The sequence below is a fragment of the Physeter macrocephalus genome, chromosome 8, assembly GCF_002837175.3.
Source record: "Physeter macrocephalus isolate SW-GA chromosome 8, ASM283717v5, whole genome shotgun sequence".
Lineage (NCBI taxonomy): Eukaryota > Metazoa > Chordata > Mammalia > Artiodactyla > Physeteridae > Physeter > Physeter macrocephalus.
In genome coordinates, this window is record NC_041221.1 from 45,814,224 (window position 1) to 45,841,480 (window position 27,257).

Consider the following 27,257-nt stretch of genomic DNA (forward strand, 5'->3'; position numbering starts at 1 on the left):
TCCTCCCTATATGTAGGCTCACACGCCTGTTCTCTCCTCTCTTTCTCTCTCAGAATGACACCTCTAGGTATTGCTCTGGGTATGGTTTTCTATTTACTTCAAGCCGTTTCTGGAGAAAGTGGCTATGCAGAGAATGGTGAGTCATTTCTAACTTTTCTTTAGGATTTCAGATGATCTCTAGCATCTGTTTCAGGTTGCTCAGATCCCTAACAGACCAAAGTGGGGCACTGGGTTAGAAGGGAGTTTGAGGGCTTGCCATGTAGTCAGTCGTTTCATGCATTCTAAGCACCAGGACAGGGGGCCTGGGGACAACACTGTGAGTGGTTTGTAAAGGCTTAGAATTGTCAAGGGATGCACTTGACTCTCCCAATGTGGATCTTACACGTTGGTCAATGCCTCTGCTCTTACAAAAAGAACACCCACAGAGACACACTGGTTATGCTTGTTGGAGAATCTTCAAGGTAATTTTTGCTTGTCAAGAAATGAAGCTCGTTTTGTTTTGTTTACCTTTTTAGAAGGTTCTGGAAGCTTCACTTTCAAGATAAAATAATATCCAGGAACAACAGCTTTGTCTGCACTTACCTTTGCTATATATCCTCAGCAGCTACTCTAGCATCTAGAACATAGTACACACTTAATAAATATTTGAAAATTTCTTCAAAATACTTTAGTTTTGGTAGAATCGTGTGGTATTCTTAGTGAATAACTGAATAGGGTTAAGCTCCGAGTGAGTTCTCATTGAAATATATTTAACTATCTCCATGTCAACAATTTTACCATCATATAATAATCTTTGGGATCCTTCAAATACTTAGTATCTAGGGGCAGATGCTGCCTACTTTGTAAATCCATTGTAATTACAACTGAACCGTGCACAAAGGTGAAGTAGGCCAGAGGAGCCACCTGGAAACTTGGACCACCAAATTGCTCCTGAAAATTAAATGCTTTCACTTTAAGACTTACAAAGTGTTTGCTTAACGAACATATCAAACACATCAGCCTAATGACTCAGCTTGGATATCTTAAGTCACGTAATTTCTAAGGATGGAAATCCCTAGAATATTTTCTTTAAGGGACTTGTCAGAGGGTTGACATTTTTTCACAGTGTGACCATAAATGAATCACTTTGTGAGAGATGATGATTATTTCATGGTAAATGTTGTCTTGTGTCTGTAGATAGATGCTTGGCACATAACACATAAATCCTACTCTTTGGAGTATAGTATATCCCTTCTATTTCTCCCTGCTGGTCATATTATTTTGAAAAGAAATTAACAATTTTCATTGAAAGCTGAGTTTTCACTTCAACTTTTTGAATTTCAGAGTTTTTTAGGAGATTTGTAACCACCCATCCACATGATTACATCAAAATACTTCCCGGTTTGGGGTGTCAGGAATTCAAAATAATCAACTGTGGTTTGTTGAAAGATAAGTTAGTTCTCCGATAACCACAAGAGTGATCAAGAGAAGAAAGGGGTACTTTTTAAAAATCCAAACCATTTATACTTTTACTCAACTAAGCCCTTTCAGTAGGAAGCTTTTAAACCACACTGCCTTGTCTATAATATATAGTTCAAAAAACCTAATTTTTATAATGAGCTTTTAAAAAATAATAGGTTAACTACTGTTAAAAGCTCTATGTAATTTCAAAGCCATAGTCATAATAACACCTTTGACAGAGAACTCTTTTTCAAAGGAGGCCCAAATGTTTCATGTATATTCTCAGAATTAGAATTCTTATGTTACCTTTTCATTACTTATTTCTCAAAAAAATGTGATAAAGTAGCTAACCCTGATTGAGTGCTTACTGTGTTCTAAGAAGTCTTGGTATACATTTACTCCTCATGATAACATGAATTTAAATATCAGAACTCTGAAGCTTAGAAAGGTCGAATAACCTGATGGAAGACCACAGCTACACAGTAGAATAGCCAGGATTTTAACCCACATCTGTTCAGCTCTGGTGCCAGAGGTCTTAACCACTGTGTATCTGATGCTTAACTAAGCTTAGAGCAAGTATAACATTCTCTTTGTAAAATGCCATGCGATTTTGCAGGTTATTGAGAATTTTTCTTGTATACAAAGCAACTTGGCTCAGTAACACCTGCTAAAGAGCCAATGAGCTGTTTTCTCAAAACATGGCCATTTTAATTGTATGACCACTGCTTTTTTTCTCTTTTATTGAAGTATAGTTAACTTACAATGTTGTGTTAGTTTCAAGTGTACAGCAAAGTGATTCAGTTATACATACATACATATATATATATATATATATATATATATATTCTTTTTCAGGTTCTTTTCCATTGTAGATTACTATCAGATATTGAGTATAGTCCCCTGTGCTATAGAGTAGGTCCTTGTTATTTACCTACTTTATATATAGTAGTGTGTATATGTTAATCCCAAACTCCTAATTTATCTCCCTCCACCTCCCACTATCCCTTTGGTAACCATAAGTTTGTTTTCTAGGTCTGTGAATTTATTTCTGTTTTGTAAATACGTTCATTTGTATCATTTTTTAGATTCCACATGTAAGCAGTATCGTATGATACTTGTCTTTCTCTGTCTGACTCACTTCACCTCTAGGTCCATCCATGCTGCTGCAAATGGCATCATTTCATTCTTTTTTCTGGTGGAGTGATATTCCATTGTATATGTATACCACCTCTTCTTTATCCATTCATCTGTCGATGGACATTTAGGTTGCTTCCGTGTCTTGGCTATTGTAAACGGCCACTGCTTTATAAAATGTATAAGAATATACAGCAAACTCACCTTGCCATATTGGATGGCTAAGGATAGTGGGAGTGCTTTGTTCTGTTAATACCCGGCATCTGCTAGACTCTGCTCTCTCTGGCTTACATTGTATGTTGAAGAATTTTGGAGACAAAGACGATCCACAAATGTCTGAATCCAAATAGTAATGCAGGTTCTGTTGTACAAGATGGGTGGAAGTTCTAAAGAAGAGAAAACATTAAGAGAGCATGAGTTACTGCCATATAAGGGCAGGCTAAAGCCACACAGAACCATTCCATCAAGAAATGTGCCAGCAATTAGGGGACTAGATCTCACTCTATAAGATTAGGAATGAATATGTTTTGAAATGGGAGCCCTAAATGGTGGGCTGCTGCTCATTATTTAAAATTGTCATTAATAAGAAGGCCATACCCTTCCGAAATTACATAAGGAGTCTTTGCTGGTGGCAGAATTGCGAGCCGGATGGATTCTAGGTATAGTCAGGAAGAGCAGTGCACACAGCTCTTATCTAGACGTGGCTTTTTGAGATTTGTCACTTTGACGGAACCGACCTTTCTCTCAACTGGTTGATCCACTCACAACCAGCTTTAGTAACCTTCCCACAGAACTAATGGGTTATTGAAGTAAAGGATGCTGCTTGTAATCCCATGGCCTACAGGACACTCAACTGGGGTTTGATTTTTAGTATATTGTCTATCCTATTTAAAGCCCTAGAGTATCTATTTTCTAGTATCAATGGGCCAAAGTAACTTCTAGTATCATTGGACTTTGACGCAATCATAGCTCACACTCAGCCTGAGAATGGCTTTGGCTACTCTGGATTTTCTCAGATTCCAGTTGGAGTATATTTGCTGGCATAGTTTTCTCTATTAACTATTGTAAAATATACACACAAAATATCTATATAATCTTAAGGGCCTCAACCCAGCTTAAGAAATCAAATACTATCTCTGACAGACAATACTTTCCAAAAGTGGTGGCAAAACAATGCTGGTTCCCCACATACTTCCAGTATTTTGCTAATACCTAGAAAACGCAATATCTCTAAAAGAAGGTGGTATAAGCACAGAAATAGTATCTGTAAGATTCATGGGAAGGCCTACCAGATCTGAGTTCTGTCATGTAATTTTTCCTAATCATGTTTGCCTCAGTTAGTAGCTTAAGACAAGTTGCCTTATATAAATATTCACACAATGGAGATAATCAACGGTACTTTTAGTTAGGATGCCTATTTCGGCAAGGGAAAGCTACCATTTTAAAAAAGTGAACTTCTGAATGCAAGTTAGCTATCACCTTCTTTCATTCAAAAAAAAAATTCTTGGGAGGGAATAAATGAAGATTAGTAATAAAGCCCAAGGCTAGATTAGGTAGCACATAAATAATAAAGTATCTCATTTGAAATGTATACAAACAAAAGAAATTCCCATTTATATAAAAGAAAGTGTGTGTTTAGTGTCTCATTCCAGACCTCCAATGCACTAACCCAATGGCAGAGATATTTAGAAATCTTAGGAGGCTATTTATTAATTGTGATGACTCTTTTTCTATTAGAAAAAAATCTGTGCTCATTAGGTTTTGTTTTGGTTTTGTTATTTTGTTTGTTTGAAATCCTATTTCTTGTCTTTGTCTTTGGGCTTTCCTTCTTTAGATAAACAATCATCACTCCTTTATATCCACCACAGAAGGCTGCCATTTTATCAGTCACTCCAGATTTCAAAAGGATGCACTTATTTGCTTCATTAACAGCTGTAGGTTTGTTCTTTCCCAGGAGACTTTGACGATGCAGAAATGGATGACTACTCATTCTCGTGCTACAGTCAGCTGGAAGTGGATGGATCCCAGCACTTGCTGACCTGCGCATTTGACGACCCGGACGTCAACAGCACCAATATGGAATTTGAAATATGGTGAGGAATGGTGCCTTCAGTGGGTGCTTAGAAATCCTCTGTCTCTCTTTCATATACTGTACAGCACCAGCTGCAAAGGCGAGAGTGTGGGAGCTAATTATCAAATATTAAAATTGAATAAATTCCAAAAACTTCCTGGAACTCCTTGTCCTTCACCAAGAGATTCAAGCAAAGCAACTTTCAGGAGTTCATCTTTCAGGTCCCGCTGCTACAGCCAAATGACAGTATGGATGTAGGAGATCCCACATCCCTCCTGACTTCATGGCAGATTTTAAATTCTGGTTCTTCTGGGACACTCATCCCCCAAAAGCTCTTTGCCCAACATGACACAATGTAATGATGTCTTGAAGCTGCACTTGAGGGCAAGTGCCTGGTTTCTAATCCCAACACGAGCACTTACTAGCTTTTTAATCTAGAATAAGTTGTATAACTTATCTATGCCTTAGTTTCTTCACCTGTTAAATGAGATATACCACCTCATAGGGAGATGTGATGCTTAAATAATTTAATACTTTAATAATTTAATTAGAAGACATATCTGGTATGTAATAAGGAATGAGAAAGAGGCATTAAGTCAAAACTCTATGAATCTAGACTTAACTGTCATCCCCTTGACACAGTTTGACTTCAGATGGTACTCTCAATACCAGTTTTCCAAAAATCCACAGAAATAAATTGGCTCTTGGTTTCATGGGGCCTCTGAGAAAAGGTAAAAAGAAAGGGAAAGTCTCTGTCTGGTTTGAAGGTTTGGTAAAGAACTCAGAGAACTTTATCTTCTCCCTCTTCCACAAATCATCTCTTATTGCCAAGGGTTACTATCTCTAATGACTTGAAAAAAATACTCGACCGTGAAATTCTGACTTGTGGCTATTTCCAAATTCATATCAGATGACCTAATTTTAGTCGCCTAGTAAGGAAAGTAAGTCAAGATCCACCAGTACTAAAAGAGGGCTTCTTAAATTCTGTAGACACTCAGACAATCCTCCACAATATATAGTCTAGACAAGCCCTGAATCCCATGTCTTATGTTAATTCCCTACATCTGTTCATGCAGTGCCTTCTGCTATGGTCATTGGATAAATATGACCTTGGACTTGAATTCCATAGCGTGTTCTCAGTCTGCCTCTGTCAGTTCACTTCTATAACATGCTTTCCAGGAATAAAATATATCAGGAGAAGAGGAACCTACAATGTTCAGAATCTGTGCAGTGACTAGACTCCTCTAAGGCAGCCAAACAACTCATTCAAAAGATGCACTCATTTTTGTGGGCAAAACCCTCTCTGACACAGAGGTCTGCTTTGGGCTCTCCAACCAGCCGGGTGGTGAAATGAAGTGGTTTTTCTTGGGGAGGCTGAGGCTGGCTTTCTGTCCACTTTCATTCACAATGGTATTTGACCACTTCCTTGGCCACTTGTACAAACTTTCCCGCTTCCTTTAACAAGTGTCTTGATTTCTCCTGTCATATTTTAACCTGTCCATAGCCTCCGTTTGGGTTTTTCAGTTGGGTTCAGATATTTCTGTTGGAAAGCGATTGTTTTAAGACACGTTTTCAGTGTGAAAGTATAAGGATGAAGTCCTTAGTAGGTTAAGGTGCTTCTGGAGAGAAGCCATTTTCGCAAAGGTATCCACACCTTGAGGGAGAGATTCAGGCAACTCCTGGGTTCAGAGTAGTGATGTAGCTCAAGTTAAAGCCATTTAAATAGAGTGCCGTACTTGCTGCTTTGGTTGGGCTTCTTTTCCACAATGAAACTAGCTTTATTCGAGCTTTGTTTTCTGTGAATATAAATTTATAAAGAAAGAACTTGTAAATTATTGAAAACTGTGAGTTCTGCTGAAGTCATTACACAGGTGGGATTGTTGATAGAAACCAGGCATTGTTTCCCAGAGGCCTCACCAGGGACATTTTCTAACAAGCATTGCCTGATCTGGCCGCCAGTCTCCCAGGCTCAGAATCCCATTACTTAGTGTTCAGTGTGCAGATGCATCTCTCAGGGTTGGACTTGGATTAGCCAAAAATCACAGAATTAGATTGCCAGCACTCCAGTTGACAACTTTACATGGACAGATGCAACTATCATAGTGACCCAAATGTTCACCCCGGGCTCAGGTGTTTGTGGGGAGGAGGGACAGAGAAGGCCAGTAGGCTGTACATCAATATAAATCCACTCTCACTGGGGGATCCAGAAATTCTTCATTCACCAGAACCCTAACCAGCTCCCAGGTACCGGGAGTGACAAAGCAGAGGCGCTGGAAACGGGCAGGGAGGTTGGACTCTGTGACCCGGGGAGTCATTTAAGCTCTGATCCTAACAACCACCTTGCACTGGGGTAGAAGGTTTAGTGTCTGGCTTATGGTCAGTGCCTGTAAATGTTACTTAATTCTCTCAGTGTCGTCAGATTTTCATTAAAAATGTGATCCAAAGGTTCAGTAAATACAGCAAAACAAAGGAAATTTGTTTGTTGATTTTAAGACCAGAGTTAATTTGATTCATATCTCAAAGTGGTTAAGTTTTCTAAATTTAGTTGCCATCATTTAAAAATCTAGGTATCTCTTTAAAAATCAGATTTGGTAATGCTGGGCCTAGATAGCAAAAGTTAGCTGAACAGAATTCTGGTTGCTTCTATCGATGGGGAATTAAATCTCAGTCCTGAAGTTAGGTTCACTTTTCTCATTTCTATTACCCACGTGGACACCATCGGCATGTAAATTTGGGACCCTGCTTTTTAGTGTCTGCATAACTTTCATAGTCAGCTCTCAGAAGGTAATTATATTTCCTTTATTTCCACATTCTTGGGGGCACCACAGTCACTCCCAGGTACCGCCTACAGATACCACTTCAAATATGTCATTTTTTTGTTTTCATCAATTCCCACCAACATCACAGACTGCATCCTGCCAAATCTACTTCATGCTCCTGACTTAACTAGCAATATCTTTTTAATTTAGTCCTTTCTACAGTAAGCCATACTAACTTTCAAAGGTGTTTAATACTTTTGAGAAGATTCTGTCTTTTAGGGCCAAATGAGGAATAAAATCTATGGTTGTTTTTAGTATTTCCATGTAAATATCTGTTTGCACCAACAAGAGAAATGTATTTATCACGCTAAACCCCTGGTGATTGCAGGAGGTTTAGGAAGGTGGCGGGCGTTGGGGTGAAGAATCAGGTGCTGTGGTCCCAAGCAGTCTCTCCTTGTTTTCAGAACAAAGGAATTTGTGTGAGTGGCTTAGGTTTGATGTCCCTTAGGAAGGTCCTACGGGGCCAAATTTGCTAGCCTATAGTACTACTTGGGTACTTGTAGTGATCTCTTCACCAAAATACCCTAGAACAGCTCTATCCAACAGAAATACAATGTAATCCACAAATGTGTGAGCGAGATACGTAATTTAAACTTTCCTAGTAGCCTCATTTTTAAAAAAGAAATAGGTGAAAATTAATTTTAATATTTAATTTAATGTAATATTGCCAAAATATTATCATTTCAACCTATAAGGTGCATGAACAAAAAATATTCATGAGCTATTTTACATTCTTCTGCATTCTACATCTTCAGAATCTGGTATTTCATATTTAGAACACATCTCAATTTGGACGAGCCATATTTCAAGTGTTCAATACCCACATGTAGGGTTATGGCTATTGTGTTGGCCAGTGAAATCCCAGAACCTTCCTAATCCTAGCAATACACAGTTAGCAACCAAGTAAGCTGTTTTAATTTAATTAAGTGAATTGAGATGAATTGGATTGAACTGAGCTGAGCCACCCATGGGGGCACACTGAGTTTCCTCCAATCACCTAAAGCCAGGGCTAGTGGCACAAAGCAAGGCTGTCTGTTCTAGACCACAGCTGTCTCTTTGTCTTCCGGCACAGCTTCGCCTCCACATAGGGCAGCTCCTAGAGCTCAGAGCCCGTAAAAGGATGCCCAGGCTCACAAGACAGCCATATGGTGATCCTTTATTTTTCTTGCTATTACTTGCACTCCCTGAAGAGCAGGAATGAACTAAGAATACCATTTTAGATTCTTCTTAAATGTCCAGCAGTACCGGGACCTTGCTACATGTTAAGGATCTGCAATTGAATATTCCACACATGCTTTACTTACAAATATATCCTGAACTCAATGATTGAACCAAAAGCCATTTCCTTCTAATTCCTCCATAGCACGTTTACCTAAAGTTCAGAAATGGGATCCTGACCCAGTTCTCCTCTTCTATCCTTACTTATCAAACCATGACAGTGTTGCCATCTTCAGAACTTTCCATCTGACACTCTTCTCAAGTTTGTTCCTTGGTATCCGTCTAGCTTACCTTAAAATTTTGCTTTTTATTTTTGCTCCTCTCCAAATGGGAAAACCCATGTAGCCCAACAAGGGGCATACTCCAGAAACTGCAACACACACACACACACACACACACACACACACACACACACACACTCAAAGCCAGAACTGCATACCCTAAATAAGATAACAGTTAACAAAAAAGCTATATTGGGGGGGAAATTTTTAAGGAATGTCCCACAAACAATAAATATTTTTAGCCAATTATTAAACTGAAAATGTATTCATCAATCTTACGTTTTCATGACTGCAGGAGCTTAACCACTCAAAGACCACAGCAACCCAAAGGTGAGAGGTTCTTCACGTAAAGCTGAGGCACTCTCCTCAGATTTTAACTCCATGCCCACCTCGCCTCAAGCCCCACAGACGTGTTCGTTCTGCCCAGAGTTCAGGAATGATCCTGGAAAGGGCTCACCTGGGCACATGCAGAGAAAAGCGCACACACATCCAACTCACCACAGAAAACCAACACACAGTCTTGGTTGTTGGAAGTAAATGGCCTTTTTAGACTATACTCCCTATAATTTTTTAAAAATCTGATTAATGAGAAGAATTCTCTTCATGGAAGCAAACTTTTTTCTTCCACAATCCTCACTTCCAATTTGACCCAACTATGCCTCTTTTTTGGGCTATTTGCCTGGATTTAAAGACCATGTATGAAAAACAAACTGGTAACCATGGTTAACACAGGAGATGTGAATTAAATAGAGAGTTGAAGGAAAGAAATGAGTAATTTTACTTTTACTCTGCACTGTTTATTTTTACAGTAAGAATACATATTCTGCTTTGCTTCCTTATTTTTCATGTGGTTTATTAATTTAATTTCACTTTTTTTTTTGATTACCATTCATTTGGGGGGTAAAGTTTACCTATGGTAAAATGTACAGATATTAAGTGAGTTTTTGTGGGTTTTTTTGTAAATACTTCAACTCTTTAGTCAACTTTTTAAAAAAATAAATTTATTTATTTTTTTGACTGCGTTGGGTCTTCGTTGCTGCGCGCGGGCTTATTCTAGCTGCGGCGAGCGGGGGCTACTCTTCGATGCGGTGCGCGGGCTTCTTATTGCGGTGGCTTCTCGTTGCGAAGCACAGGCTCTAGGCACGAGGGCTTTCGGCAGTTGTGGCTCGCGGGCTCTAGAGCGCAGGCTCAGTAGTTGTGGCACACAGTCTTAGTTGTTCCGCAGCATGTGGGATCTTCCCAGACCAGGGATCAAACCCATGTCCCCTGCATTGGCAGGTGGATTCTCAACAACCGTGCTACCAGGGAAGTCCCTTAAATGAGTTTTGAGAAACATATTTGACATGTTGCCATCACCTCAGTTGAGATATAGAACATTTCTTTCACCCTAGAAGGATGCCTCATGTCCCCTTCCAGTCTTTTCTCATCTCCTGTGAGCAATCACAGTTCTGAAATCTATCACCCTTTGGTTTTGACAGTTTCTGATAGTTCTCATAAATGAAATAACACACTGCTCACTCTTTTCTGTCTGACTTCTTCCACACAACAAAATGTTTTTGAGATGTATCTATGTTGATGCTTATCTCATAGCTCATCTTTTCAGTTGCTGCATATTAATTCCACTGTTCAAATATATCACAAATTTTTAATCCTTTCTTGATGGACGTTTGAGTTTTTTCAAGTTTGAGGCTATTCTTTTTAAAGTTACTATTAACATTCTTATACAAATCAGTTTGTTGGAACATATTTTCATTTCTCTGTGGTAAAAACCTCAGAGTGAATTACTGTATCACAGGGTAGGTGTGTATTTAACTTTATAAGAAACTACCCAACAAGTTTTCTGAAGTGGTTATACCATTCTACTACCAGCAATGTATGAGAGCTACACATCATCTCCAATATTTGGCTTTGAAAGTGTATCTCATGATTTTATTTACATTTCTCAGATAACAAATAATGTTGTCCAGCTTTTCAGGTACAGTTGGCCATTTGTATGTCTTCTTTTGCCAAGTATCTGTTAAAGTCTTTTGTCTTTTTTCATTGAATTATTTGTCCTTTTATTATTGATGGATGTGAATTCTTTATATGTTCTGGATACAATTCTGATGTTAGATATATGTACTACAACTATTTTCTGCTAGTCTGTAGCTTGCCATTTCATTTTATTGATGACATATTTTAATAAGCAGGAGGTTTTCGTTTTGATGAAGTCCAATGTATTTCATTTTTCTCTTTTATGTTTAGTGTTTTTTGTGTGATGACTGTCTACACTCAAATCTAGGAGGATATTTTCTTATGTTTTCTTCTAAACTGTTTACAGTTTTAATCTTTCTATTTAGAGTTATACTCCATACCCAATTAATTTTTGTGAGATTGAGGTTCATATTTTCCACACATTTGCTCAGTTGTTCCAGGACAATTTGCTGAAAAGATTTATTTCCATTGAATTGATTGGGTGCATGTTTTAAAATCAAGTAACCTTATGTGTATGAGTCTATTTCTGAACACTCTATGTTTTCCACTGATTAATATTTCTATCATTGTGCCAGTGCTAAACTGTCTTGATTATCATAACTTTATAGTAAGTTTGAAATCAAGTGCTCTGTGTCCTCCTTATTTGTTCTACTTTTTTCAAAGTTGTTTTGACTATTCTGAGTTTTTTGGGTTTCCACATAAATTTTGGAATCAGCTTGTCGATTTAATTTTAAATCCTGCTGAGATTTTGATTAAAATTACATACACCAATTTGGGGGAAATTTCCATTTTTCAGCACTGAGTTTGCTAATCCATGAATGTAGCTCTCTACTTATTTAGATCTCCTTTAATATCTCTCAGGAAAGTTTTGTAATTTCCATTGCAAAGGCCTTAAACATCTTTTATTAATTTTATTTCTAAGCATTTTATGTTTTTATTGCTATCATAAGTGGAGCTGTTATTTTTTTAATTTATTTTCCAATTTTTGGACACTAGTCTATAGAAATATAATTGACTTTTGTATACCGACCTTAGTGAATTCACTATATTCTTCCTGTGATTGTGTTGGAGAACCTTTATAGTTTTCCATGTGAACAAACATGTCTGCAAGTAAAGAAAGCCTTATTTTCTTTCTTTTCAAACTGGTGATTTTTGTTTCTCTTGCCTTATACACTGGCTAGAACCTCCAGTGCACTGTTGAATAAAAGCTGTGAAAAATAGATATTCCTGCCTTGTCCTTAGGAGAAAACTGTTCACTAGTTCACCATTAGGTATGTTATTAACTATAGACCTTTTGTAAATGCCTTTTCTCAGGTTGAGGATGTGTCTGCTGAGAGTTTTATCATAAATGGATGTTGAATTTTGTCATATGCTTTTTCTAATCACTTGAGTTGATCAGATTATTTATGCCTTTTATTCTGTTCATGTGGTGAATTGTATTGATTGATCTTTGATTGTTGAACCTATCTTGATTTCCTGCATGCATCCCACTTTGTCATTATGTGTTAATATCAATGTATTGACATTTTCTTGAGGAACATTAATTTGTAAATTTCTGTAATATTTTTGCCAGCTTTCTGTACCAGATTTGAGCTAACTTCATAAAATAAGTTGGGAGGGGTTCATTTCTCCTCTATTTTCTGAAAGAATTTGTGTAGGAGTGGCACTATTTTGTATATATATGGTAGAATTCAGTAGCTTTATCTGGGCATAAAGTTTTCTTTGTAGGAAAGCTTATTAATAATAAATTGAACTTCTTTGAAAGAAAGGGAACTATTGAAACTTTCAATTTCTTCATTATTTTCACTTTTGGGCACTATCTCTTTTTAGATTACTCTAACTGTTGCAATATTCAACCATTTCTTAGAGTTTGCTTAGAGTTAATGTACTATTTCATGTAAAATATAAGAAACTTGCAACAATATAGTTGTACTTATCACATTCTACCCTTTGTACTACTGTCATATATTTTATATCTACATATATTGGGTTTTTTTTGGTTTTTTGGTTGCATGGGGTCTTTGGTGCTGCGCGTGGGCTTTCTCTAGTTGTGGAGAGCGGGGGCTACTCTTCATTGTGGTGTGCAGGCTTCTCATTGCAGTGGCCTCTCTTGTTGCAGAGCATGGGCTCTAGGCTCGTGGGCTTCAGTAGTTGTGGCACGCAGGCTCAGTAGTTGTGGCTCTTGGGCTCTAGGGCACAGGCTCAGTAGTTGTGGCTCACGAGCTTAGTTGCTCCACAGCATGTGGGATCTTCCCAGACTAGAGCCCAATCTTTGTCTCCTGCATTGGCAGGTGGATTCTTAACCACTGTGCCACCAGGGAAGTCCCTACATATATTGTTAATGCCACAATAACGCTACAGTATTTGCTTTAAACAATCTTTATCCTTAAAGAATGTAAGAGAAGAAAATATGTATTGGCTTTTTTATTTATTCTGGTAAACCTAATTGCTTCCTGTGGATGTGAAATTCCACCTATTAGTATTTCCCTTTGGTCTAAAGTACTTCCTAAAACAAATTATCTCAATTTTTATATAGCTGGAAATATCCTTATTTTGCCTTCATTATTGAAGAATATTTTGTAGTGTAAGGATTCAAAGTGGACATTTTTTTCCCCTTCCAGAGTTTTAAATATATTATTCCAATGTCTTCTCATTCACATAATTTCTGATGAGAAGTGATATTTTTCTCTGGATGCTTTCAAGATTTCTTATTTGCCTTTGCTTTTCAGCCATTTGACTATGATGTGCCTAGGTGTGGTTTCCTTTGTATTTATCCTGCTTGGATTGGCTGAGTTTTTTAAACCTAAAAGTTGATATTTTTTGCTACATTTGGGAAATTTGAGAACATTATTTCTTTAAATATTTTTTAGCTAAATTCTTCCTTTTTGTTCTGGAACTCTAATTGCATATTTATTTATCCCCTTGATATTGTTCCACAGGTCAATAAGACTTTCTTTCTGTTGTTTTAGATTAAATAATTTCTATTGATCTATCTTCAGCTTCACCAACGTTTTCTTCTGCCTTCTTCTATCTGCTATTAAGTCCATCCCATACATTCAGTACATTTTTTAAAACTTTAAATTTGTACTTGTCAGTTATAGTATTTTCATTTTGTTCTCTTTTATAGTTTCCACTTCTCCACTAAGATTCTGCATTCATTCAATAATTATGACCATATTTTTTTAACATATTTACAAAAGCTGTTGAAAAGTTCTTTTCTGCTGGTTCCAACATCCAGGTCTTCTTGGCATCAGTTTCCATTGACTGCTTTTTATCTTGACTATTTGTCACATTTTTCTATTTCTGCTCTTTTGTAGTAGCTTTTGAATGTAGGAAGGACAGTATGGATAATAGGGTGGTTTGTTGATTGATTGATTGATTGATTGGATTCTGATAACTTCCTCTGGCAAGTGTTAATTTTAACTCTGTTACTCATTTAACTTGGCCGGATTAATCTCCAAATTCTTCTTTTGAGGCAGCACCAAAAATATCTTCTTAGTTCCTTCTAGAGCCATCTAGCTATTGCCATGGTTTCCTTGGATTTTCCTCCACATCTGCACAATTAAGGGGACATATAATAATTTAAGCAGAGTTTATATGCAGACTTAGTGTCTTCTATGTCTAAAGTTTCCTCATTTCTAGGCTTTTCTCCCTTAAAAATACCCAGCCACTCAGGCCAACCGAAACTCTGTCCTCTAACTTCTCAAGACGATAAAACTGTGGCCTTCTGTTAGATTCTAAATGCCCATCATAATGTGACCTGAGAAGTGCCTTCAGATAAAACAAAACAAAACAAACAACCTAGAAATAAGGATCTAATCCACTCTTTTCTAAAGAATTAAATTCCCCTAGTGTCTGCCTGCTTTTGGTTCTTCTCCAATGCTTTTAAACAGTGTTTTCAAAAATATCTCGCTCAAAGCTTTTAGCAGTTATATGTTGATGGTTAGTGTGATATAAGCTACTCTGGCACTACTGGAACTAAAACATACTTTCTTTTTAAAATAGGAATTTTTACAAAGAGTACAATTTGGAGCTTTTGATGTGGTCACATAGTAGGCAACATTCTCTTTTCTTCAGTTTCCTGAAAGCCTGATTTTAATTGGGAATAGGAGGTCACAGAAGTGACAGAATTCTATTCCTAGAACATTTAATCGGGCCCAGCCGCTCCGCGGCATGTGGGATCCTCCCAGACCGGGGCGCGAACCCGGTTCCCCTGCATCGGCAGGTGGACGCGCAACCACTGCGCCACCAGGGAAGCCCCCATACTTTCTTTTTAAAATAGGAATTTTTACAAAGAGTACAATTTGGAGCTTTTGATGTGGTCACATAGTAGGCAACATTCTCTTTTCTTCAGTTTCCTGAAAGCCTGATTTTAATTGGGAATAGGAGGTCACAGAAGTGACAGAATTCTATTCCTAGAACATTTAATCTAAGGAACATGGGGAGAGGGGTTGATTTTAAAGTCTGTTGATGAGTTAAAAGTGGAACTCAGCCAAAATTACCTATGAAAATTCCCAAATTACCCATTAAGTGTATATGGTTTTATGTATATAATCCTTTAGACTATTTTATTATTTCCTTTAATCCTTTTTTGGTCAATATTTCTTTACAGGCTTTATTTTTGCAATTTATTCCTGCAGGACATCAAAAAAAGAAATTACCTTCCCACCTAAAGAAAGTACTTATCTTCTAATAATCAGTTATTACAAGATAAGAATTTTCCATTATTTTCATGAACATGCTTTGACTATTTCGGGTTCAATTGCATCTAACGCCTGAGTAAATCAATGCTGATTAGAATGGCAGCAAAAAGCTATTTTATTTTAATTCTCTCTCTCTCAAATATGCATCTACCCTATGGACAAATTTAAAGCCACACAAATGAAAAGTGGATGTGATGCTATTCCTTCTATACAGAAACTCCTACTTGAATTAAGACAAATCCCTTTTTTGTTTCTACAGTGGGGCCCTTTTGGAGGTAGATTGCCTGAGTTTTAATAAACTTCAAGGGATGTATCTCATCAAGACAAAGAAATTCTTACTGATTGGAGACAGTAAAATATGTGTGAAGCTTGGAAGAAAAAGCATGACTTGCAAAAAAATGAACATAGTCAAAATAGGTAAGAAGTTGTATATGGGAGCATGTCGCCATTTTTCAGATATCGGAAGACAGATATCTGTGTCTGAACTTTCTGTATGTTAAAGTAGACAAATCATGAAAACTATTTACAATAGAAAATATCAAACTCTCTAATGCATATAATTTCTTAAGAGAAATGAAAGTTTGAAGCTTATGCTATTTATTCTTACTGTGAGAGAACTCTGAGGGTCTTCAAACTGAGCTATGAAAAAGGGTGATTGACACTTACAGATTGCCGGAAGAGTTCATCTGTGTGAAGTGTCTAACTGGAGCTGAGCCTCCTGTACTTCACCCACACACGTCTTTTCCTTCCTCACCATACCTTTTCCTGAATTCCTTGTAATCTTCTCCCCACATACCTACCTGTGAGTGTATTTAGCAAAATTATCAAGTTATTTTTAAAAGTAAATATGCCTTCTGTATTAGAGTTCTCCAGAGGAAACAGAACCAATAGGATAGATGGATATACATAGATACATAGATGATAGATAGATAGATAGATAGATGATAGAGAAAAAGAGATTCATTTAAAGGAATTGACTGTTGTGATTTCAGGGGCTGGCAAGTCTGAAATCTGTAGGGCAAGCCGGAAGGCTAGAAATTCAGGCAACAGTGGATATAGTGGTTTTGAGTCCAAATTCCAGAGGGCAGACCAGGCAGTCTGGAAACTCAAGCAGTGTTTCTATGTTGCATTCTGAAGACAAAATTGCTTCTTCTTCAGGGAATCTCAGCGTTTGCTTTTAAGGCCTTCGTCTGATTGAATGAGGCCTACCACATTTTAGAGAGTAATTATTTTACTCAAAGTCTCCTGATTTAAATGTTAGTCATGTCTTTAAAAAAAAAAATAAAACCTTTAGATTAGTGTTTAGCCAAACAACTGGGGACCATAGCCTAGCCAAGTTGACACATGAAATTATCATCACACCTTCCTAGGAGACTTACTATTGAGGAGTGATGCACAGTCATATCTGATTTGGCCTAGAATATACATATTAAGTGGAAAATGTATGTAGAATATACATATTATACTTTGGGCCAGAAAAAGTGATAATTATTACCTTCCCAAAAAAGTACAATTTGAATTGCTAAATTTATCTATATGTTTCCCTTGGTTCTATATAATATCCATATACATAATATTATGAATTATGGATTTCAGTAAATCCATTCGATTATCAGGTTGTAAGTCAGTATTAATTACCAATTCACCATTCGGTTACCAAGCAAATAAAATGATCAGAAAGATAGGGAATATAGACACAAAAAGTTTTCCCATTACTTACAGATTTATCACACTGAGGTAAATAAGGTTCTTTTTCAAAACCTCAGAGACACCCTGGTAGAGGGGAATGTCTAAGCCAGTTATGATATATCAGTGCAATGGAATCCTAACTTCTTGTATTCACTCTACCTATGGAGATTTACAAGTGAAACAATATATGTAGGGAGAAAACTGTTCAAAGTGATTGAAGAGGTGCATTCTTTTTCTGGTTTTAAATACTATGGCTCTGTCTCTCCCTCTTCTCAACCCCCTCCCTTCACCCTCCTAAAAGAAAATTAAAGGTAAGAGATCAATACTCACTAGAGATGACAGAGAGAAACTTGGAATCTCGTCTCAGTTTTGTACCACTAATATAGTAAAGGGCAAAAGCAGAAGTGCCATGTTTGAACAGTCATTTTGTAGAAAAAGCAGAGGTAGAGTAGAAAAGAGACCTTAGGCACAACCAGTGTGAGTGCTTAGGGGTGGTGGCACGACGGGATATCTCTGAGTATTGGGACACAAGCAAGCTGAGTTCTGGTCATTTGGAGACTAGGCTGCTATGGATGGATGTTCAGTTTGTGCCCAGGGCACTATATCTAGAAGTTCAGCATTTACATCGCAAATATGTATTTACTCTCGGAGAGCAGGCAGGGAGGGCAGAGACTCAGTCCTGTGACAGAGTCCTGAAGCCCCAGGGGAGAGCCCCTTCGTACAAAAACCCGCCCCAGCACGGAGGGCCCACATGCATCTTAGTGTGTGAGCATGTGAACACTCAGGGCACACCCACAGGCTCTTGGTGGCAGTCTGCCCCATCAGACTCTCCAGATCTCATATGCCCAGTGCTCTTCGAAGTCCACATTCTGTACCACCCAGCAGATGGAAAACCTGACCGGCCGCCTCCTCTGAGGGACCAGAGGAGAGACAGAGGTGTGCATTCTGCTGGTAGCATAGGTCGATGAAGGGGTGCTGTGAGCACCTCGGGGCTTTGGAAAGCACGCCTGGGCAAGCAGGATGAGCAGTGGTGGAGACATGTCTCCCAGTAGCATCGTCTTCTGGTCCCTGATGCTACAGTTCATTAATAGAACTGTCATTTAACTAAATTGAAATTGGATGCTGCTGATTATAAGCCAGAGCCAGAGCTCCCCTGCAGCCACCAGTCCCCTCACTCACAGCTCCTTCTTTAGGTGCAGGTCCCCAGTAAGGCTGGAGGGGCAGCTTGTGTCTCCCCCCTTTTCTTGTCAGGGTAAATTCATATAACAGTTCAAGTTGTGCCAAGAATAAGTTAACTTTTTAAGATGTTGCTTGAGGAATGAGCACCTTTTTCTAATTTGCTCAAATGTACCATTGGGTTTAGAAGCAGACCTGTGTGGGGAGAGCCTGAACAGGCCAGTGGGAGAGAGCTGAGCACAGAAACCAAAGCTCAGTGAAGGAGAGAGAGTTCATCTGTATCATTTTTTGTTTTTAGATTCTGCATACGAGTGATATCATATGATATTTGACTTTCTCTGTCTGGCTTACTTCACTTAGTATGATCATCTCCAAGTCCATCCATGGTGCTGCAAATGGCATTATTTCACTCTTGTTAATAGCTGAGTAATATTCCATTGTATATATATATATATATATATGTAGCACATCTTCTTTATCCACTCCTCTGTCAACGGACAGTTAGGTTACTTCCACTTCTTGGCTACTGTAAACAGTGCTACAATGAACATTGGGGTGCATGTATCCTTTTGAAGCATGTTTTTCTCCAGATATATGCCCAGGAGTGGGATTGCTGGTATATGGTAGCTCTGTTTTTAGTTTTTTAAGGAACCTCCATACTGTTCTCCACACAAATGAACTTATTTACAAACCAGAAACAGACTCACAGAATAAACTTAGAGAATGAACTTATGGTTATCAGAGGGGAAGGGGACAGGAGAGGGATAGATTGGGAGTTTGGGATTGACATGTACACACTGCTATATGTAAAATAGATAACCAACAAGGACCTACTGTATAAATAAATAAATTTTTTAAAAAATAAATAAATGAAGGAGAGTGAGACTCAGGATCAGACAGAATTGGATTTACATCTTATTAACTCATCCTGTGGGGGCTGAACTTAGCTAATTAACCTCTCGGTGCTATATTTAAAATAGATAACCAACAAGGACCTACTGTATAAATAAATAAATTTCTTTAAAAATAAATAAATGAAAGAGAGTGAGACTCAGGATCAGACAGAATTGGATTTACATCTTATTAACTCATCCTGTGGGGGCTGAACTTAGCTAATTAACCTCTCGGACTCAGTTTCCTCATCAGTATACTGGCAATGAGTGAGTTTTGATGCAAGATGGAGTAAGTTAAGTGCTTGGCACTTAGTAAGTATATAATCAACATTAGTCTGTTCTTCTCTTAATTCTTCCGTTATTGAGAGGCCTTGGGAGATGGGGATGCAGCAAGGGATTCAGTGTCAAAGGTTTTGTTGAGAATGTGAATCTTAATCATTTCCTTGAATGGCAGGTAGAAACTGGCTTGGCTGGTGTCAAAGGACTGACAGTCTTCTCTGTTGGTCTGATTCTCTACACCCACTACCTTTCCTCCTGCTTCCCTTTGGGGTATCTTCCCTGTTTATAGTGCATCTATGGGTAAAAAAGGGTAAACTTCCCCTTGCAGAAGACATCCAAGGGTAAAGAAAGAACCACTTCCTCTTTTTCAGTACCTCCGGGGGAAGCAAGGCAGGAGACACTTAGGCAGCCACCACTACGAGCAAGTGATTATGACAAGGGGGCCAAACTTCACCACATGAGCTCATTTTACTGGGTCAGCAAGTCAGTCTTAAAGCCCAGATCATCTACCGTGTGAAGTTGTGATGAACACACACTCCCTCATTAACAGTAGGTTTAGGTTAGATTTTAACCTGTGCATCTCCCAATCTCTGTCTGAGATCAGCCATGCAAACAAGTGGCTGCCCCATCCCTAGACAACTAAGTTCCCAGGCTTTAGTGAAAGAACAGCAAAGAGGCCAAGACAGGGAAGCCCCAAGTCACCGGTGGGAGGTGGCCTGACACACATGTGCTCCAAAGATTTCAGTACCTTTCTCTGGGTTTGTTCTGCCTGAAATAATACCTCTTTCCCTCCCACAGTATTTCATATATGGTGCCTCTGATCCTAGGCAGGTAGACAGGAGGAAGAAGCCAGAGAGGAGTTTAGAGCTAATGCAAACAAGACTGAAGGAGCAGGCGACCTGCAGTCACACCAGAAGTTACGAGCTAAGGACAGGATGCAGATCCCCAGTTTCCATGTAACTGAGATGAGGTGTAAGGCCCCCAGTTTTATCAAAATAACGAAGACTCCAAGTTCAAATTCTCCTGCTTTGGGACTAGTTGGTAACAAGTCCTCTAGTGCTCAAAAGGGGAAGAGAATGTGTTTTTGCATAAAATTAGCACTAGCTACTGTAACCAATATGCCCTAAAACATATATCTCCAACACCATAAGTTTATTTCTTGCTCATGTAAGAGCCAAAATGGGTGTTTCTAACCTGTGGGTGGTGCTCCTTCAAGCAACATTCAGGGCTCCTCCGTCCCGGGGCTCCACTCTCTTCAACATATGACTCCAAGTGGCAGAAGGGGACTGAGCATGGGGTCACACATGTGGGGTTTCTGGGCCAGGATGGGAGGTGGTGCACATCACTTCCACCCACATCCTTCACAAGAACATACCCAACTGCAAGGGAGGCTGGGAAATGTAGTCAGGCTTTGAACTGGGAAGAAGAAGAAATGGTTTTTACTGACCCAGAAAAGGAATGTGATTTTCAGAGTAGATGAACTTTAAAAATTATAATTATTTCCTTGACTACCCTATAGAATGACCTCATTTCTTTTTCCTTTTCAGTTAAACCTGAGGCTCCTTTTGACATAAGAGTCGTCTATCGCAAGGGAGCAAATGACTTTGTGGTGACATTTAATACATCGCACTTACAAAAGAAGTACGTGAAAGAATTAATGCATGAGGTAGCCTACCGTGAGGAAAAAAATGAAAATGATTGGATGGTATGTAGGTCAACTACATTTATACATTATAAAATTTATGAAGATGTATATAAAAATATCTTAATAAATAAGTTATATATATAGATTAAAATATATAAACATATAAAACTGTAAAATAGAAACTTCTTAATGCTACTTATTTTATAGTCTCAGAGGTACATTTACCTGGGGAGGGTCCCTAGCAATTTTGTGTTCAAAATGTGCCTTTTACTAAAAGAAGTTCTCCAAAGTGTAAAATGTTTAGGCCTCGCAAAACCTGGATCTTCTCTGTCTCCTTTCTTGTCCTAGCTCTCATTTTTTTCTTGCCCTATTTTTTATCTTTATAAAGTTTCTAAATGAAGTAGTTGGACTAACCATTATAGACTGAGATCAAATCCATCCTCTTTATCTGGGGGCCTGAAAAAGAATCACATTTAGCGCAACTCTCACAGGCAAATCAAGCAAAAAAAAAATCACCAATCTGTAACCACAGTGTGGTTTATTGGAGTTGTGGGAACAGCCTGAAGTAAGTAGGAGAGGAGGTGGAATATTTTTCTTCATTTTTTTTAAGCCTGAGTTCTTAAATCCTTGAAGTAACAGCTTGATTTTTACCCTTCATAATCTGGATGGTTAGACCCCATGAGTCTCTGTGGTTGGAATGGTCTGGCTGTCCTCACAATCTGTTTTGGGGAGAAGGCGGGAGAAAATTAGAATGTCCCAGGGTTTCAGGTTCCTCTGAAGTCACTGGATCAACTTTCATCCTTTTTGTACCACACGAACAGAAAATGGATAACAGTTGCTTTCTCAAGGGGAAATGAGATTCTACTTATCCATATTGTTCTCTTTTCTCAGTCCACGAACAGTCTTGTGTGTTTGCAATTTGCTGCCTTACTCTACTTACATAAGTATAATGCCCACGCCAAACCTCCTTCTCCCTCCTTCTTCCCCACTGACAGACAGGCGCACGCACACACACACACACACACACACACACACACACACACACACACACACACACACTAGTAGGCTCCCTTGATCTTGCCTTCTTCCAGTCTTTATCTGAAAATCGCATCAGTGGAAAAGCAGAGAAAGGAAGGATTTTGAATAAATGGTACCAAGACAATCAGTTTACTGGGGAAAATTAAGTTAAACGCTTAACTTGCTCCATGTAACAAAAAAATTAAAATAGAAGATGTTTTAAGGAAATTATGTTAAAGTGAAACTCTAAACAGGCTAAAACATTTACAGGTAAATGTTTATACAATCTTGAGATGAGGAAGAACATTCTAAACATAAAAACGGTAAAAGAAAGCAAAAGATGGAAACATGTGACTACATAAAAATAAAGGTTTGTAAATGTCAGCATACACAATAATCAAAATCATAAGGCAAGTTAGAAATTAGGCTTAAATGACCACACATACAACTGACAGATGGTTAATATTCTTAAAATATAAAGAGGTCTTATGAATCATTAAGAAAAGGACAACTATGACAGACAGTAGAAAAATTAGCAAGAAAGTTGGAAATGTCTCACAAAATGGGAAATATATAATTTGAATAAGTATAAAAAACTAATAATCAAATAAATCTAAATGTACATAGCCATAGGTATTACTTTTTACCCATCAAATTGATAGAGTACTTTTTCCTCTTAAGGATGACACACATTATTGGAGAGACTGTGTCTCTATGTTGCTATTCACGATGTAGAATTATATCTTTCCAGAGGAAAATGATTCTTGCTCACTAACCTTACCATTCCCTTTCGTTTCTCCGTGGGATGTGAAATGGGAGGGAAAGAAAAGGAAGAGATTAGAGTGTGGAAAGAAAGGCGGGAGCCTGGGAGTGATTTATACCCTCTCTGACTGGGAGAGCCCAATTCACCTGAATAAAGATAAAGACCCATTTTATCAGTGCCCTCCTTGACCACTTGCAGCATTGTTTGTGAGCTCACACACTCTGCCCCAATTCTGCTTCCAACCCCTCCACGTCAGAGCTCCTTTTTCTAACAAATATGAGAGAACCTTGAGAGAGTTCCCACATGACTAAAGACACTCAACTTGGAATGATTTGGGAGATGTGAGCACCGCCTCTTTTTCCACCTTAAAAATGTAGTGGCCTTTTTTTGCTCTTCAGCACATGAATTTATCCAGTACAAAGTTGATGCTCCTACAGAGAAAGCTACAACCCAATGCAATGTATGAGATTAAAGTTCGGTCCATCCCTAACACCAACTATTTTGAAGGCTTCTGGAGTGAATGGAGTCCAAGTTTCCACTTCAGAACTCCAGAGACCAATGGCCCAGGTGAGAAGTGACTGGAGTCTGTTCCCTCCGTAGTGCTTTGCTTGTCAAAGTCTGTGAGTGACAGTGAGAGCCAGAGAGATGAAACAAACCCACAAGTTAGGACTCCCCAGAGGGCATTCTTACACTTTCTTTGAAAAATGACCTGCCATCTTTGCCCCTTTTGTGAAGAACGAAGAAGGGGTGGGGGTAGGGCTCTTAGTCGCTGATCAGCTGATGTAGGCTGTCTGGACTCTACTGCCTGGGGCACTCCTGGGAGCCACTAGTTCTGAACAAAACTCCCACCCACTACCTCTAGTTTACCAATTCAGACTGGGATCCCAGTGGCCGGTCCCGCCAAGTCCCTCTAGGGAATACCACAGAGGGTGGCGGATCTACGGGTAGGCTGGTGTGGCTTTCCCATGCCTCCTTTTCTAGAATAACGAAGATATCCTGGGGGTCTAGGAACTGAGAACAGCCAGAAGAACCAAAGGGCACAGCCCAGGCAGACCACTGGGGACCCAGAGCACCCCACATATACCTTCCCTTTGGGGGATGCATGGAACAGCTCTGCTGCACCAGCCTCCCGTCCTTACCCTAGGAATTGCCGAGGCTGCAGGGTAGAGCATCTCTCATCATCTCCCTGCTCAGCTTCTCTCTCTTGGTGGTGGAAGTTAGGCAGGGAGTGCTGCTGTCTTTAATGTTAGGTCCCTTTTAAATTCCAAGTGACAGATGTTCTGGACCTGGTCACCTAAGTCGGTGCTGAAACCGTGTACAAGCTCCTGTGTCCTTGTCTTTTGAAGTGAAAGGCTGACTCAAGAGTTAATGATTGAGAAATGTGAAGCTGTAGAAACAAAGAATAGCTATTGGGCTGGGGAACTGGTAACAATTTATAGATTATAAATCCGCCACATCTGCCACCGAACTCATGGTTCCCTGAGAGATACAGATAAAGGCCTGACACACATTCCTAAGTTGTTTTTAACAGGCAGCACACCCCTACCAGATGAAAACTGCTGACCACAAGAACGTAGACCCTAGACTGGTTTGAACCAGAAGGTTGATGATGCTGACTCCCCATTTCCTCACCACCGACCAATCAGAAGAAGGTCCACGAGCTGACCACGCCCTGCTCCTTGAACACTATAAGACTCCTCACTACCCGCTCCAGGGTGGGTCACGTAGTCTTGAGGGCATTAGCCCACTGTGGCCCCATTTGCTTGGCAAAGCAGTAAAAGCTACTCTTTTCTATTTCACCCAAAACTCTGTCTCCACGTTTCTATTCAGCACCGGTGAACAGAGGCTGTTTCAGCAGCAGTGTCACTTACTGAAGCCCAAATTCCCCTATAAAAGCTAGTACATCATCCTGTTTACTGAAAAGCAACTTTCAAGAAGTAATAAATGGGCCCAAGTTACTAAATAAACTCAAAGCATCCTGAAAGTCTCCCCCACGGCATGCTTCATGATTGCTAACCAAGATCTATCCTTGCCTTCCAGGGGAGATGGATCCTGTTTTACTAATTATCAGCATTCTGAGTTTCTTCTCTGTGGCTCTGATGGTCGTTCTGGCCTGTGTGTTGTGGGAAAAAAGGTGAATTTCTTTAACTAATCAAGAGCGTGTTTATGTGGGATTCCAGGCATTCAGAGCTCTAGTCCTGTTTATTGATGAGAAAACTACAAAGGGGAATAAGGCATTTCAGGAATTGCAGTGCCCTATATCCTTCCTCATCCTCAGGCACTGGTGAATTTCCATAGTTAATTTCACAAGAGGTAAAAATATATAAACTGAACATAGGGCAAATCCTCCCTGCAAACCTTTCCTCCCAAATGTCCTCAGTGGGTAAGAGCCATCCCTCCAGAATGCCTGGGCAGCTGGAGGGACCCATGGGAAATGCAGAATGTTTTTGAAGTCTTAGCTTTCAGCACACAAATTCATGAGACTTTTGCATTCTACCCCATGATAGGGCCACTCTTGTCTCATCATTTAGACACACATCAGTCGAGTTATTAATGTTTTAGGAGGATGCCCTCAGCACAGGGTCACATACCTGCCCCCCGCCAAGATACTCCAGTTTCTAAAGTACCACCCTAAAGCAATTTCCCTGTGTAACTTTGAAAGTATGTCTCACTTCCACCAAAATCAGAGCAGAGGAGTTTCTGCCAATGAAGAGAAAAGAAAGATGGCAAAGCCTATTTGGGAGAGTGGATGAACAGATCAGATTTTAGTTTCATAGCTACATCATTGCCAAGACTTATTGTTCCTTTTCTCCAGGGCTCTTTCCCAGGGGTGTATCATTGTTGTCTGGTTCACAGAGTAGATCACTGACAATGGTCTCTGGTCCAACCCCTCCATGGACTGGTGGGGCTCTGAGGCCCAGAGAAAGCAAGTCACTTGTCCAAGATCATCCACCTAGTTGTGGCAGAGCCGAGGCTAGAAGTCTGCTCTCCTGACTGCTGGCTCAGAGTAAGTGGGAAGGTCTATTGTGCCTTCTCCCCCCACCATTCATTTCATCTTCAATGTCCTCTTATTTCAGAATTAAGCCTCTCCTATGGCCCAGTCTCCCTGATCATAAGAAGACTCTGGAACAACTGTGCAAGAAACCAAAAAAAGTGAGTGCTTCCGGTGCTTCTATCACTATGTCAGAGGCATCCCGGCAGCCAAGAATGATATCGCAGGATGAGGAATGGCTGAACCTCAAGTGTCGGTCTTTCATGTATCACATAACTAGGGTCCCTCATAAGATGCCAGCTGCAGGTTCCCGGAGGTGGGAAACTAAAATGAGATACAAGTCTCAGAATTTCCCAGACTTCCCCAGGGATACTTCAGACCCTGAAGTATCACAGCACCTCCAAGAGGCAAAGAGTCAACTAGAACATGTGGGTAATTCTCTGACATACCCTGGTAAACCCCTGTTGGAAAGTGCTTGAGCTCTTTTCCTGAACAGAACATTTGCTGATGTGTCTCTCTGGTGCAGTCTCAATGCCTCTCTTTTTGTTTGTTTGTTTGTTTTTGGTGCAGAATTTGCATGTGAGTTTCAATCCTGAAAGTCTCCTGGACTGCCAGATTCATAAGGTGGATGGCATTCAAGCTAGAGACAAAGCAGAAGGCGTTCTGCAAGATCCTCTTCCTCCACAGCTAGAGGAGTCTGAGAAGCAGAGGCTCGGAGGGGGTATGCAGGGCCCCAACAGGCCCTCCGAGCACGTAGGCATCAGCCCAAAAACTTTCAGAGGAGAGTCGTCATTCAGATGCCTGGCTGGGAACATCAGTGTGTGTGATGCCCCTGGGCTCCCCTTCTCCAGGCCCCCAGACTGCAAGGAAGGTGGCAAGAACGGGCCTCTCCTGTACCAAGACCTGCTGCTTGGCCCTGGAACTACAAACAGCACCCTGCCCCCTCTGTTTCCGTTCCAACCCGGAACCCTGACATTGAACCCTGCTTCCCAGGGGCAGTCCATCCTCACTTCCTTGGGATCAAGTCAAGAAGAAGCCTATGTCACCATGTCCAGCTTCTACCAAAACCAGTGAATTGTAAGAAACCGACGGCCAGGACCATCATGAGGAACAAAGATAACCGAGTCCCACTCTCCCTCACAGCACAAAGAAGACAAAATGAA

General features: G+C 39.6%; 1 protein-coding gene across 1 annotated transcript; it reads left to right on the top strand.

The window, feature by feature from the left end:
* On the top strand, positions 1-27,257 carry IL7R (interleukin 7 receptor). The gene is made up of 8 exons (XM_007111469.1): positions 1-136; positions 4,529-4,667; positions 15,900-16,057; positions 21,225-21,382; positions 23,501-23,669; positions 25,143-25,236; positions 26,180-26,255; positions 26,665-27,257. The coding sequence occupies exons 1-8, from the start codon at positions 55-57 to the stop codon at positions 27,166-27,168; spliced, it is 1,380 nt and encodes a 459-aa protein (XP_007111531.1). The 5' UTR covers positions 1-54; the 3' UTR covers positions 27,169-27,257.

Excerpts from the sequence above, each read along its gene's own strand:
- IL7R (XM_007111469.1), top strand. The coding sequence starts at position 55 with ATGACACCTCTAGGTATTGCTCTGGGTATGGTTTTCTATTTACTTCAA. Across the intron at positions 23,670-25,142 it reads TCCAGAGACCAATGGCCCAG|GGGAGATGGATCCTGTTTTA; the intron begins GTGAGAAGTGAC and ends CTTGCCTTCCAG. Across the intron at positions 26,256-26,664 it reads TGTGCAAGAAACCAAAAAAA|AATTTGCATGTGAGTTTCAA; the intron begins GTGAGTGCTTCC and ends TTTTTGGTGCAG.